Genomic DNA, 15,806 nt, shown 5'->3' on the forward strand with positions numbered 1-15,806 from the left:
TTGAGTTTGGGCCGAGGTTTGAATAACTTGAATCTAGCTTGAACCGGATTTAATATTTTTATACTGTTATTATCATGTATGATAATATTTATTATCCTTTTAGATTTAAAAAAAAAACATATATATATATATATATATATATATATATATATATATATATATATATATATAGATATAGATATAAAATTATAATTATATCATATGTTTTTTTATTTATTTTTAAATATATAAGTTTATTTTTTTATTGTAGTGAAACAAAAATTTCTATAAGATAAAAATGATTTTAATATTCATTTTTAATACAAGTAGTTTAAGTACTTTAATTTTTTTTTTTTTTTTTTTTGTTTGATCATGATTTCTTATACTTTTTTTTTAGAAACATTTTTAAAGTTAAAAAATAAAAAAATAAAAAAGCTTTTTAATGTTTTCTAAAATTAAGGATATTTGGTAATTTATTATTATTATAAAAGGATTTTAAAAATAAAAAACAAAAAGAATTGTTTGGATAAATTGTCTTTTTTAAAATAAAAAAAATATTTTTATTTTGTAAAAATATTTTAAATTCAATTTATATAATATTAATTAATTAAATTTAATTGAAGTCTTATTGAAAATGAAAATAATTTTTTAATTACAAATAAATTAAAAAATATATAGTTTTTAGTAAAACATAAATAATAATATTATAATAAAATCATAAATTATATGTTTAGTAGAAAATATACTATTTCATTATATGTTAGGAAAAAGATATTTTATTATATTAATACATTTATGGTATTAATGAGTTTATTATTTAAATTTTAAATAATTTTTTAAAATTGATCAACTTGTTAACAAATCCAACGCATTAAGTCTTGTTTAATTTAGAGTTAATTTGTCTAACAAAAAAATTTGAAAAATATTATATATCTAGAAGAGAAGTAATAGAGTATATGTGTTTTTCTATTGTTTTTAAAAACTGATGAAAACAACTTTAACTTGTTTTCTAAAAGTTATTCTCTATTTCATTTTGTTTTTAAAAACTGGAAACATAAAACAATAATCAAAGAGTGTTATGAATTTTAAAAAACTGTTTTCTGTTTTTAAAAACTGAATTCCTTGACGTAATCCCTCACGAATACGATATGTCTGAGCCTTTTCAACGTTTCCCTGACCACCCAAGTAGTGTTGGTGGGGAGGAACTGATCTTTCAATTCCTTTCGTCAAACAGGCTCTAAAATTGTAAAAATATTAAACAAGTTATAATTATGCTAACTAGTTTAATAAATTAGAATCGAGTTAATAGGTTTAACGGGTTATCGGTGTCAATTTATAAAAGGTTAATTCAATCCATTTATTAAATAAGTTGAACATTACGTTGTATCATCCTTATAAAAAATTGGTCATGTTCATGTGAGGTTATTCTGATATAATTATCAAATGGATCGTCTTTAAATTAAATAAATTTTTAATATTTTCTAGTTGGAGATGGTAAGAACTCTATGAAATGATCCATTGTCACTCCAAACCAAAGTGTACATGAAACACGCAACACGTACAGCCTAATAGCCTAATGGGGCGTAAGCCCAAGCCCAAGCCCAAGCCCAAACCCATGTTGTATAGACTTATATTTCCAAAATAATTTGTACTTACAAATATACAATTCAAAAGTTTCAACATCTTATTTATATTTTCAAAATTTATAAAAAAAATATTCTATTAAAAAATAATATATATATATATATATTTAAATAACAAAAAAAAAAAACCTGATTTTTCTGGTAAGAAATGTTTGAAGAGCAAGTCACAAGCAGGGCCCACTGATAGCAACAAAAAAACCTTATCCATTCACCAATGCTATCATCCAGCACAAAGGCAAAGGAGCTGCAGAAAGATAAGGGGAGAGAGAGAGAGAGAGAGAGAGATGGATGCAATGCAAGTGGGACTTCCCATACTTGGAATTGTAGCAGTGGCTGCCATCACCTTCTATGCTGTTAGCTTTGCTGAGATTAGAGAGGTACCCTCCTCCTCCTCCTCTATCTTTCTCATTGTTTTTTCTTTTACTTAATTTATTAATAATTTCCTCATATTTTCTTCCATTAATTTCCTCTCTTTTTGGGTTTTTGTCTTAATTTGAATCTGAAGAAATCATTTAGAGATTTGGAGGATTCTGAGTCTGAAAATGTTGGATTCAAGAGTTCTATGAGTTCCAGGAAAAGAAGGGCCTCTCGAAAAGCTGAAAAACAAGACAAATTTTGACCAAGAAAGCACACCCCTTTCTTTTCTTCAATCAGTCTGTAATTTTTTTTCTTCTTTTGGGTTCTTGGTGAATTATGGATGGAAACAATTATTGGGATATTCAAGTGAAGGCCAAGGTTTTAAGAGAAATATTAAAGGCATGGTTTTTCTTTTCCTCCTCCACAAGATTTAAAAAGCCCAAAAAATCATTTTAATCCACAGCGATTGCTCATAGATCAAAGTCAAATATGAATTAAATAGATTATAATTATAATCATATTAATTAGAATAATTATTAAATTAGTCAATTAAGATCAAATTCTTATTATATAAATTAATAAAAAGCAACTTATTTACTAAACCAATCATGTAGTTCGATCTGAATTTGAACTAAACACAATTATATTCAATCTAAACTCACAAAAACATGTCGGGATTTTAGTTATATGGATGAATTGTACAAAACTTTATCTATAGCCCATCCTACAAATCTTATACCATAAGAGACAAAGATTTAGAGTCTATTTGGTAGTGATAGTAGAAAATGTTTTTAATATTTCTAACACTTGAAATTTTTTATCATTTAAGTATTAAAAATATTAAAAACGTTTTTTAAAATCACTCTCAAACATAATCATATTCTAAAACAAAAGAAGAAATAAAGAAGAGAAAATCAAAGTTGCAATCTCAATGGAAGAGACTTTATTTAGATGAGAATGGTCTTAAGAAAAAGGTGATAATTATCAAATATCAACCACCATCTTCCTCTGCTACTTCTCCTGAGACTTGAGTTCCTTCACCCTCTCTTCAGTAGCCTTCAGGGCCTTCTCACATATGCTTATTATCTGATATTACACTTCTATTAGCATCAGGTAGGGCTGTGCATGGTTGGGTCAATTTTTTTTGAGAATCAGAATCAAACTAAACCGATTTAATCAGTTTTCATGCATGAAGAACCAAACTAATTAAGCTTAAAGAGTGGACACATGGGGTTGGTTTGGTTTAATAACAATAACCAGTCTAAGTCGATTTACTTTAGTTTGAACTTACCTTCTCAACTTCTTCTGGGGAGATTATAAGGGGAGGAGACAACACTATAATATTCCCGGCAGAACGAACTATCATTCCATGCTTCTTGCACTCTGCTCCAAAATATGCCCCCACCCCTGCAATGCCCCAACGCCGACTGTTAATAACATGGTATAATTGGAAAGGGTGAAAAAAATTTGACAAAACCCAGAAATTAGATGCGGTCAAGCTGATTTAATCGAGATTTTCATATCATTATCTTGTGTGATTGCAGTCAATCTAGAGGTTACAGTTTCATGTAAGGACTTGTATTTTAAAATCACTGGGGTTAAGAATGATAATGGTGTTAATAAAAGAAAGAAGGAACTTGCCCCATTCAGGAGGGAATGAATCATTAGGAGACTTATTGTCTGTGAACTCGATACCAATAAGCAAGCCAGTTCCCCGTATCTGCAGAATGAGGTGAAGAGTACGAGGTAATTGTCCAGTAACCCAACATTATGAAATGAAATCAAGGGATTTAGATACTTGAAGAAACAAAGTTTACTTCTCCAATGATAGGACTGTCAGAGAAGGCTCTTATGCCGTCTTGAAATCTTGGGGAGAGGCTCTGGACTTGCTCAATGATATTTCTTTCCCTGCAAACAAAGCGATCAAATTATGCTCAACACTAAACTTTACATGGCCGGGAACAACATGTTACAGATGCTACATGCCTCATGACTTAGAACTGCCACTCAATCCCTAAGAAAAAGCAGCTTTGATATGTCTGACTTTGTACCAACTATCTGAGGATTTTTACCACTTCAGCTAACTTATGAAAAATTAAATTAAAAAAAATCAAATTAAATAAATGATTAACCGGACAAAGGGTGTCCTTTGCCATGGTAGAAAGCATGAGAAGCATGCTTCCTTGTAATATGGTTTGAATGTTGGAGGTTTAAAAGTTTTTACAGAACCTTCAATGTGATAAGCAGAAAAAGAAACGTACCTGTAGATCTTGAGTACTTCCAATGCTACCGCACAGGATACAGGGTGCCCGGAAAAAGTAAATCCATGAGCAAAAGAACCTGACACGTGAAATTAGGAGATGCACTCAGACGACAACAATCACAACTACCAAGAAAAAGGACTCTTGATCATGCATCAACTTACCAAGTTTGTTACTGTGGGAGTGTATAACTTCTGAAATTTCAGGGCTCACGAGAACGGCTCCAATGGGCATATATCCAGAAGAGAAAGCCTAGAAAGGAAGACAAATGGGTATAGTTTTCTGGTGCTATGGAGACAAGGTCAGGTTTCATGTCATGCTTTACCTTGGCAATGGAGACAAGGTCTGGCTTGATGCCGTATTTGTCACATCCAAACATTGCTCCAAGCCTTCCAAATGCACAAATTACCTTTAACAAAAGAAAATGAAGCGAGCAAGCACAAGATAAAAACCTACACTGAAAATCTCCCATAGAACATACTGGAAATGGGAAGAAAGGAAATACTAAATACCTCATCCGCTATAAACAGAATGTCATATTTTTTCAGAATAGCTTGTATCTGCATAAATATTGAGATGTCGGGTTAAGCATTTATATATTTATGTATCAACAATATAAACACATGAACACACACAGAAAGAGGCAATATGTGCCCTTTTACCTAGATATATCATAATCAATCAGCTAACCGAAGTCTGGTCATGTGCTAACTAAATCAGAAACTTGCAGTAATGATGCCAATTGATATCCTGTATTTACACACACACACACCCCTACACGAACACATGCATCCTTTTGGAAGTCGATCTAAATTATATGAAGGACGTATGCACGCATCTGACTGCATGTATAGATGGATGAGGATGCAGGTATAACATCTTTACGTATGCCGAATGCAAGAGAAGTAGGGACTATTGCATCCCAGCCTCACTGAGCACAGGAGGTGACTACAAGGCCTTTCAAGCTTTTCATAATAGCAAGAACTCACCTTCTCATAATAAGTTGTGGGGGGAGGAATCACACCTCCTGCTCCCATGAGAGGCTCTGCAATAAAAGCTGCAATCTGAAAATGAAAAACAGAACTACATCATCAACCTAATCCACTCTTCTATTTGTTAGTATGATTTCCATGAGAGTCAAGACATTATTATGCTGAACTACCGTTTCTGGTCCTTGTTTGAGGATAAGCTTCTCCAAATTATTGGCTAATCTGGTTGAGAACTCCTCTTCAGTCTCCCCTGAAACATGCATAAGCATGCCAATTGATTATAAAATCATAAGAAACCAAAAGTGCTCCAAAATAAGATAGCCAAAATGGCAACCTGGAAGATGAAAGCGCCAGTAATGAGGGCAATCAGTGTGAAACACAAATGGAGAAGGCAGATCAAAACCTTGATGCAACACTGGAAGTCTGAGATGAAAGTTCTCTGGTTAGATTTACAATTTCTAGAAAAAACAATAGATTTTCTGTTGAAGATGTAGGATGTAAAATTATCCCACCCAGAAAGACTAGCTGATATGAAAGTCGTCCCATGGTACCTACCAGAATGTGGAATAGAATATAAGGTGCTTTAGAATTACTCCAAGAGAAAATAGGTAAATAACCACATCAGTTGAGTACTCGAACATACGATTTTTCAAGAGCTATGAACTTCTTTTTATTTGGTCTTCCAAGTGCATTGTTATAATACCAAACCAGCTTCACCTACAATCAAATAATTCAAGATAAATATAAAAAGATCTTAATTGAATACCAAGACATCATTGCTTCAATACATGATTTATTCTTTTCATTTTCATTACCTACATCATTGGTATTATCGGAAATTAGGATCAACTAAGTCAACTAAAACTTTATGATAGAATCTTCCTGCTGAAGTTTGGATCTCATGTTGTTGCCAGAACAAAATCTAAAGCAATGGCTGTGGACCAGAGGAGCCGAAAAATAGAATCATGTGTCTTCTGATTTTTTATCAGAACCATGTGTGTTCTTCCTTTTCTCTTTAATTATTTATTGAACATAGCTGCTGATAAACTAAACCCCAACCCCTCATGTTTGCTCCTCATCTTGTTATAGGAAAATTTATGGGGGGGAAATGTCAAATTTAGTGCTTAAAAGTGTTATTTGATGTAATCAAACCTGTGTGTCATTTGCTTCTGATCCACTACTTGTAAAGAAGACTTTTCCCATTTTTGTTGCTGTAAAAGTGTTCAGAAGTTCCTTAGCAAGATCCTGCAACATCATATGATCATTGAGAAGTTAGTAGAAAGCATCTCTAGAAGATAACCCCATCTACATATCAAGCTTACAAGCAACATGTAGCAGCAGTGGCCATACCAAAAAGGTAGAAAGGGGAGCAACATGAACGTGCCAAATTTCAGTTCTTATATACACAACTCAGTATAAATTATGTGTCAGAAAAGGATGTGAAAAAACAAAATGCAACACACAATGAAAAGGAATCATATTATTGAAGAGAAACTTTATGAATACCAAAGAGGGCTTTGAAGCATGATTCCAAAAGGAATGATAAAATGGCAAGGTATTTAGTTGAGCAGTTGCAGCAGCAATAAGCCGTGGTTCACTTCCCCCTGAAAATGTCCAATCATAGATAAGTAACTTAAGCTGAATCAATAATGTACAGGTAAAATTTCTTCTTATATTGAATATAGGGCCCTGTGTGGGACACAGGTGTATGCCTGCAATCAGAGTTTTCTATTCCTCATACTCAGCAACATGGGGACCATGGACAGACTGAAGTGTGTTGTTTATGTGAAAACAGGGTAACCACTTGCATCTAAAGACTATGGTTTAGAGTTTCTAAGCCATTTAAAACCAAGAAAAGGTAGTGAATATAGCAACTTTGGGACCCCAGAACCTCCATTACTTCTGTGAATTCACTAAGTGTATTTGTCAATTTAGATGTATACATTGAGAGAACAACAAACAGAACATAACAACATATCAAGGGCGAGAAGATTGAAATTGTATGCATTCGGTGAATACCTAAAGCTGTGCACCACAGACCAGCCAGTGCATCAAGATACTTCCTCCCATTGCTGTCATAGACATAGGGACCCTGAAGACACGGATCAAGTGATGTTGTGTTATTTAATTTGATAATATATTAGAGTTCTAAAACTAAACAAAATACAAAAGTTAAACCTTAAAAAAATATACATTTTCTCATCGTGACCTAAATTTAGTATCTTCTAAAGCCATAGGAACAGGTACAGGAAACATTTCGGAAAAATTATACCTCAGACCTCTCTATTAGTAGAGGATCCAAATTAGTACTCTGCCACCCAGTTGTGAAAGGTGACAACATATCATGGCCCTTAAACCTGTGATAATCAAGACATTTAGTAAAAAAGACATGCTATATTGAATTCTTATTTCCAATCATGATTACATACAAGCTATTACACTGGCATGGAGAATGTGTCAACAAATATCTTCCACATCTTAGTACACATACAATATTGCAAAAGAAAAGAAAGACGCAAAACATACCCTTTAGCATTCTTAGTTGCTGAATCTTCCTTTTGCAGTGATGTCTCTGTACTACTACATTTGGCCAGTGCAGGTGCTGGATGCAGATGCTTCATCAAGATTCGAGCAGTGACAACATGATTTATGTAAAAACCAGCCTGTTAAATAAAAAAGAACACATTATTGAAGACTCAAAAATAAGTGATAAAGACAATATTAAAGCAGCAGAAGCAAAATATTAGAAAAATATTATTAGAGAAAATGAACCCAAGGGGCCTCATGGTTTCAAAACGCATCTATAAGATTGAAAGGAGCCCATACACATATAGCCTAGTAACTTTCTCCCCTATTCGATGTGGAATATCACACCCCTCATCAAATAGGAGAGAAAGTTACTAGGCTATATTTGTATGGGTCCTTCTCAACCTTATAGATGCGTTTCAAAACCTTGAGGGCCCTTTAACCCTCAAAGTAAATAATATCTACACGATTTGGTACGAGTTGTTACAACTTACATTTTCTAAAATGCCAAATACTACTTAGAACATTCTTTTAAACTCAGAACTTTTTTGGAAATCTTAGCAACATATTCATATAACTTTGTTTTATTTCATCACAAATTATATCTCAAGGCATTTTCCAATCATCCCAAACTAACCATCAGGTAAACCCTTGAAGCCTACGGTACAAGAGTGATGAGCCATGCAACAGCATCGCGTCATCCAACTGCATACATGCAGGGAACAGCCGGGGCTGTTTTTGTTTGGTGCATGCAAAACTCAACATTCGGTAGGAAGAGAAAGATATGAAATATCATTGTGTATGTTTGCTTGATAAGTTCGAAAATAAATAACAAATGGGTTGATAAGATAACAAATGAAAAAGACATAAGAAGAAGGAAAATGAAATGAGGGGAGTCTACGAGTGGACAAAAGAGATGACAATGATAGATGTCTTGGAACAAAAAAGAATAATGATAGCCCTTGGTTATGAACTGCAGGAGCCAAACAACAAAGCAAGAAATACAGAAGTTTAGAGAAAATAACAAGCAGGTTCATCAGATAGCCATGGAGAATGCATCATTGGATGGAACTGAGCATTCAAGAAATCGAAACCTGAGTGTTCCTGGGAGAGGATCTAAGGAGGTTAGCAAACATCATTTTTCTCTGATCTTCAGAAAAAATGCAAGTTGCTATCTTCAGTTTCTGCACTCATACACAGAGACAAAGATAAAAAGAGAGAGACTGAGACATCTAGCTTACCACTTCAGCTGCCCATTTATTGACTTGAGATGTATTGTGACAATTCACACAACACCCAGGAGAAAGTGTCCAATATTCCTTTTCAAGAAAAGGTGAAAGTTGATATCTGACTGCTCCTGAGGCGAATCTAAAGAAATCTGCAAAGATTTTCTTTTTCACTTCATCTTTAAAATGAGAACCCAAATTTCCAAAATAGCCCATTATGGAAAAAAAATTAAGTTTAATCACTTTACCAAATTTATGGTCAAAATGACATTTTTATTGCTACATAAGAGTCATGTTATTAAAAAATATTTGAGTTAAAACCTCAATTGACAATTGTAACTTTATTTCTTAAGAGAAGTCTAAATTATCAATTAAGGCTTCACTCTTCAACTTTTTGTAATTCAAAGTTTAATGTAAAATATTAAGTTAAAAATTAATATTGAAATTAAATGTATATATATATATAATTTAAGGATATAGTATTACTTTAATAAAGATAAACTGATAAAAATAATAATAAATTAATATTTTATTTATCGATAAATTAATAATCTTAAAATAATAAAATTATATGACATATGTATACACAAATTTCGTGAAAGTCCTACAAAATTATCAAAACTATAGAAAAATATGCAAAACAAATTTTTTTATTAAAATTGATAAATTGTGGGGTACAATCTTTGTGGGAATATTCTTCCACAAAAGAATATACCCTTCTGATTCTTTCACCTGATCACAATTTGAAAGACGACAATTATCCAAGATATGATAATTATCTCTTTTAGAGGATTAGGAAATTCATTGAAAGGCAAGACTCCCTAACAAATTGCTTGTCTCACTATTCTTTGGATTGTATGGCAAAAGAGAAATGCTAAGATTTTTTAGGAAAGATGGAAAATGGAAAAGACTTTGTGGGATCTACTTCACTTTTATTCCTCTTTTTGGGCCTCTTACTTTGCCACTTTTAAGGAAGTTCTACTTAGTATTATTCAACTAAGTTGGCTTTCAATGTGTAACTCTTAAGGGTTTGATAACATTGTGAGGAATTGTACTCAGTTTTGTGTTATTTTATGTTGTTCTCTTTGTACAGTGGAGTATACTCTTTTTGATCAAGTATTGTCTGTTTGTGGGAAGAAAAATAAAAATGCAAAAGCTGAGACAGAGCTTTTTAATAAATGGATTAAGTAATTGATGAAGAAAGTACAAGGCAACATAACCACCTTCACGAAGCATGAGTTTTCTCTGTCCATGGGAAACCAACATTAACAGGAGGACCCATCTGGGTATCTGATGAATTTGGGAGTTTACCCATCACAACACTACAATGCTTAACCCACCTGTGGGGCACCCAAAGGGAACAATAATTTTCCCTTTATCTCCACACTACCGGTTAAGATAATTAGAAAATCCATATTGATGTTGTCAGATTTCCTGTCAAATTTAAATAAAACTAAACAAGGTGGGCTCTTCAACAGCACCATTTTCAAATACAAACATTAAAGAGGAGGTTGTTAGATGGATTTTTCATAGTCATCATGAATGGAGAACAATCACATTAGCCTTTTCAATGGTCATACAAGTGATCCAGTCTGAGTTTATTTTTCACTTTCCTCTTCTTGAATGGTGGATTTAAACACTATCATTCATAATTCACATATAATTAAGGGCTTCTTTGCAGTTAAATGAAGGAATTTGTGCCAGTATATGAATTCAACTTCACACAAAGGATCAAGGAAATTTCCCTCCAAAATATGAGTATAAAACCATTACAATCCTTCGATATCCAGACTTTACAGCCAAGAAACCAATAATAACACATAAACATCCTATACTAAGTTTCTTAATCTATTGTAAAAAAGGAAAATGGCATATATCAAACACACTGAATCCCTAGTTGCCAGACTTTAATTTCACAATCCAAACTACCACTGTAAATAAGATAAGCAACATCAGCATCGGAATTGCTTCTGCCATCCATACTGTCTTTTTGAGATGTAAAAATCCAAGGATCCAGTTCACCTAATTGTTTGTATTTCCCCATCAGCACCACACTGAGGTTTCAAAGTTTTGTTCTTTACTTCAAGGTGGAAAGCAAAAAGAAAAAGAAAGCCCCAAAAAACCAGAAAATTGAATAATAGAGAATTTGGTTTTAACTTCAAATTTAGAATGAGAAAACTTCAAATTCAGGGGGGGAAACCATTTCTGCAACTTGGAAGGACTACTCACACTCTCTGATCATTAAGCCAAACAAACTATTGTTCATTGCAGGAGGCTACACACCTTTGTATCCAGGTGAATAGAGTGTTAATCGACTACCTACATTGAGATGCACTCTGAGACCAAAAGCAAGCCAAATTGCATGCTTCTAATCCATAAACAACCAGAAGAAACAGCTAGTGGCAAACAAAAAGTTGCAGAAAATAAATCTGAATATGAGAACTAGAGATGAAACTGAAAATAGGAATTGCAAAACCAAAACCTCTTAAGAAGAGAAAAAGATAAAGAATCATGCCTGAAAACCTCCAAATCCTTTGCCAATCCAAAATTTGAAACCCTAAAAAACCAGAGAATGAAAGAAAAAAAAAAAAAACAAATCAGCGAGTGAGTGAAAGAAAATGTCAAGAAGATTTTCTTTGAAAATGTCAAAAAAATTAGTGAGAAAAAAAAAATTCATAAGTCGTTTGAAGATTTGTACTGACAACAATGAAAGAAAAAATGGTTCTTCATGGGTTCAACAGTCAGAAAGTGAGTTGGAGAGGTGTTACTTATATAGTGGCTCTACAGTCGCAAGCAAGCTCATGTAACTGTGTCTATTGGGCCATATATGGTAGCAGCCCATTCCTTCCCACAACTATAAGAGCTTTCATAGCAGCGGCCTATTAATCCTACAACTATATGGCAAGCAGGAATCTCCCATAGGTTGCAGCTCAAATCAGTATGAAGCAATATATATGCTTTGGTTGTGGATTTTACTAGCCCCAACTAAAACCATGTCACTATATCTCAATTTTCTTGTAGTGGTTCCTGGTTTCTGAAGCAAGGAGGTTGCAAACATGAGGAAGAGGTATTTGTATGGCAGTGTGATTTTGCTAAGGAGGCCTTACTCATTTCACTGGGTTCTCAGGATTGTCATTCATCAAATGGCTCCATTCAATCGAATGCCCATCTATACACAGTACTTCCATACTGAGATCAGAAAAGCAAAGAGGGAGCGTTAATGGGCTTGCTAAGGGTGCCAGGTAATTTCATTAGGGGGAGGAGGAGGGAGGTAGTGAACCTTGGGTTTTGTGAGTAGCGAAGTCTCCTAGGTAGTTCTGATAGGAGTGCCTCATAATCTCAACCGGGGAGTAGCAAACTACCCCTAAGGCAGGGTAGCAAAAATCCCTTTTGATGCTCCAATGTACCTATTTTTGGTCTTGTTTTCTTATTAGACTCACACAACACAACACACCTTGAAATGATAGGTTAACTAAGTGGGGTGCTTTTCGGTGAGTGAATTATGCAATTCAACATGAAATAAGCATATGATAAATTGGAATTTTCTACAATATGAAGGCTTAGTAGCTCAAAATCTCGACTATGTCTTTTCCCCCTAAAAAGATTTTCATGGACAAAAGTCAGAAAAAATCTCTTTAGCTCAAAAATGCAAAAAAAAATCAAATGTGTTCAAAAAATAAAGAATAGCTAAGATTCAAACTAGTATAAGAATATAGAATATTTAAGATCCTATTTTGTTCTCTATTTATTTGCTTAATATTTTTTACAACTCCAACATGAAAGAAGAAAATGGTTACTATAAGGAAAGACATGAAAAGAAGCACAACATGCCTAATCAAAAGTCAGTATTCCATCTCATTTCCTCGATTAGCTAGACAATAATCATCCATTGAAGGTTGCTTGTGGGCAGTGATTGCCAAAGGTATAGAAATGCTTGAATGTTGCTGGATGGTGGCTAGTTGGAAATTGAGCTCATGGCCAATCGGAGGACATGGAAAAGGAGGTGAGGGTGTTGGAGGGTGTGACATCAGAGAAAGTTTTCAGCAAAGACGAGGAGGATGTTCTTGGGCCCCGTCAAGTCCTGAGCTTACTTGATTGATGGTTCAAAGAGAAGGGTTCTGTATCTATAGTTTTCCCTCATCTTGTGAAATACCGCCAATTGGTTCTCATCTAATCCAAAAAGGAGAAATGAAAATAGGTGAATAAATAAAAGATTCTCCAACGCTTTTTAAACTTTCCCCTCTCTTTTCTAAAGAAAAGAAGTAGACTCTCAAAGTTGGTAATTTTTCCATGTTTCCTTCCCATTTCTTTTCAATGTTATCAAAAGCAAAAGGCGATATCAACACAATAAGACTCTTTTTAGCCTAAGGCGAAAGGCGAAAAACAAGACAATAACCTGATTATAGTAAGGTGATAAAAAATATAAATATATTTACCTACTCAATACTCGACCAATATAAGTGTTGTCTTCAACGATCAACACTATTAATTTTTCATTACTCATGATGTCTTATAAAATTAACAAAATAGTAATAATTATTCGAAGTGTTAAATATCATATCACATATCATGAAAAACATCATATTGTTTAAAGATATTCATCTTGTCTAAATGCATATTCTAATTTTTCAAATATCTAAAAAGCAAAATAAAAAACAAAATAAGAGATTGAACATTCTTGAGAAGTTTTAGGCATCATCATCATTATAGTCATCAATGAAATTAAAATTGTCGTCACTTCCATCAAGACTAGATCGATAGCTCTCTATCTTATTATTTCTATGATTGATAATACAATATTTCATCTTATACTTTGTGTAAGTGTATTTTGTATATTGGCAATTCCGAGTCACAATTCTCATTGTGTCTCATAGCTCATATTCTTCAAATCCTTCTTGGACACTTGCTTTTTCCAAATTGTTCATGTTTGAAGATGGCTAGAAGAATTGGTTGGTAAGTGCATTTGAGGTGATATATAATGGCAAACAGTGATCAATCATATTTAAAAAAATTTCCTTTGATTGGAAAATGAAATTGAAGCTTAAAAGTGTAAAACATTGTGTTTAAAACATTTGGATTGATTTCTGACTTATTAAGTTAAATGGTAACAGTTTATCTTAAACTTGGATTTTTTAGTTATGTCCAATCGATCAAACTTTGATCACACCTATGAATTTTCATGATTTTCCAAACAAATCTCAACCATTGGATGTGTTTCAAAACCCTAATACTTAAGCCCTCTTTCCAAATGTGGTGTGGGTTGCTATAAGAGAGAAAACCCTAGGTTTTTGAGCTTCTTGTTTCTCTTTACTATATTGGGGAGTGTTTGCCTTGTCAGAAAATTTATGTGTTTGAATTGAAAATCAGTTTTTGAGTGAAAATCTTTGTTCCAAATGGGTTGATTCATCGTGTTCTTCATCCTAACTCTCATATTACTCTTATATCCAACTTATTGGAGTAAAACTTAAGATTCTTCTTGTGTGGACTCAAGAAAAAGCCAAGAACAAAGCTTGTAGTGGATTCCAAGTGTTTTCCTAGAGAAGAATGGTGGTAGCTGAAGCTTGAAGGTTCTAGGCAAGTGGTTCGGGAGAGGATGAAAGGTTTAGGCTAGGTAAAACCTTGTACTCAACTATTTTTTTTTTCATAGTGGATTATTTGATTGTTTGAGACCCGTGGTTCTTTTATCTCTTTGAAGGTTTTCCACTTTAAAAAATTGGTGTCATTGTCTCTCCTTTATATCCTGTCTTTTGATTAGCATTTCATGAGCTTATGATATTTTTCATTGTGTTATCATGATTGAATTACTTGGAGCATGAGCTAAAATGCGTCTATTGAATCTTTGAAAGAACAAGATATATGTTAGTTGTTATTGTTGATTGATGACAAGGGGCATATATTAGGTTTGGGGAGCGTTCTCTCATTTGCATATGACTTGCATTAAATAACTTGTTTAGGAAAGTGTTGGTGCATCCATTGTTGCTTGCGATTTGCGTGTTTGTTGATAAGGTTGAAAAAGAATATCATTGTATAAGGGAAAAAGAGGGGAATTGTGAGCATTTGTGAGATATCATCTCTAATTGTTTTAAAAGACACCTATTCACAATCCCCCCCACCCACCTTCTAGGTGTCATCCATAAGTGAGATTTATCTTCACTTTGTTTAATCCAATGCTAGACTGAATGAAATTATAATCTAGGTATGTTTAATCTTAACTCATGATCAAAGACAATTGCCTCTACGCCTTACGCCTTATCCTAAGGCAATTGCCTGGGTGTTGCCTCTTTGAACCCCACCTTGCCTAAGTCTTCAAGAAGCGACTTTTATCTGTCTCGTCTGGCCTGATGACCTAGGTGACCCGGGTGATCGCCTTTGACAACACTATTTCTTTTTCCTCCCTTTTACCTAACAACGAAATAACATTAATGGATTTATTTACTGTTTCTTCTCCATTTTGAAATTAATTTCCAAGATCCAAAAATAGCCCAATATGGTTTTCATACTCTTTATTCAATTTCTGCAAAGACATGAACCACATATCTGCCACATGGATCAACTGTTGCCATGAGTCTGAATCATGTTTCAAAATGGCAAAATTAAAATTTCCTTTCACTCAGTTTCAACCATAAGAAAGCTGCCCAGAATTTGAAGGGGACAACATCCTTTGATATGTTAAACAAGGATGATAAATAAAACAACAGAACTATATAGAAAATATATACCATTTACTACTCATCATGAGGAACCTTTTGGGTTCCAACAGTGCTTTGATATGAGTCTCTACTTTCTTCCGGATAGAGGAGTAAGGCAAACGCTCTATAACCTCAT

The 15,806-nt window shown here is 33.5% G+C and overlaps 1 protein-coding gene across 1 annotated transcript; it reads right to left on the reverse strand.

The window, feature by feature from the left end:
• Nucleotides 1-2,899: 2,899 nt before the first annotated feature.
• Nucleotides 2,900-8,979, reverse strand: LOC100258633 (gamma aminobutyrate transaminase 3, chloroplastic). Its single transcript, XM_010649895.2, has 19 exons — nt 8,850-8,979; nt 7,756-7,892; nt 7,502-7,586; nt 7,249-7,321; nt 6,736-6,833; nt 6,382-6,474; nt 5,873-5,946; nt 5,742-5,780; nt 5,564-5,652; nt 5,403-5,479; nt 5,230-5,304; nt 4,753-4,800; nt 4,566-4,649; nt 4,405-4,492; nt 4,241-4,319; nt 3,797-3,887; nt 3,621-3,699; nt 3,271-3,386; nt 2,900-3,065 (listed from the first exon to the last, which is right to left on the reverse strand). The coding sequence occupies exons 1-19, from the start codon at nt 8,892-8,894 to the stop codon at nt 2,991-2,993; spliced, it is 1,545 nt and encodes a 514-aa protein (XP_010648197.1). The 5' UTR covers nt 8,895-8,979; the 3' UTR covers nt 2,900-2,990.
• Between the last annotated feature and the right edge of the window lie 6,827 nt (nt 8,980-15,806).

The sequence above is a fragment of the Vitis vinifera genome, chromosome 3 (genome assembly GCF_030704535.1).
Source record: "Vitis vinifera cultivar Pinot Noir 40024 chromosome 3, ASM3070453v1".
Classification (NCBI taxonomy): Eukaryota; Viridiplantae; Streptophyta; class Magnoliopsida; order Vitales; family Vitaceae; genus Vitis; species Vitis vinifera.

Excerpts from the sequence above, each read along its gene's own strand:
- LOC100258633 (XM_010649895.2), bottom strand. The coding sequence starts at position 8,894 with ATGATGTTTGCTAACCTCCTTAGATCCTCTCCCAGGAACACTCAG. Across the intron at positions 5,480-5,563 it reads CTGGCGCTTTCATCTTCCAG|GGGAGACTGAAGAGGAGTTC; the intron begins GTTGCCATTTTG and ends TGCATGTTTCAG. Across the intron at positions 4,650-4,752 it reads TTCTGTTTATAGCGGATGAG|GTAATTTGTGCATTTGGAAG; the intron begins GTATTTAGTATT and ends CTTTTGTTAAAG.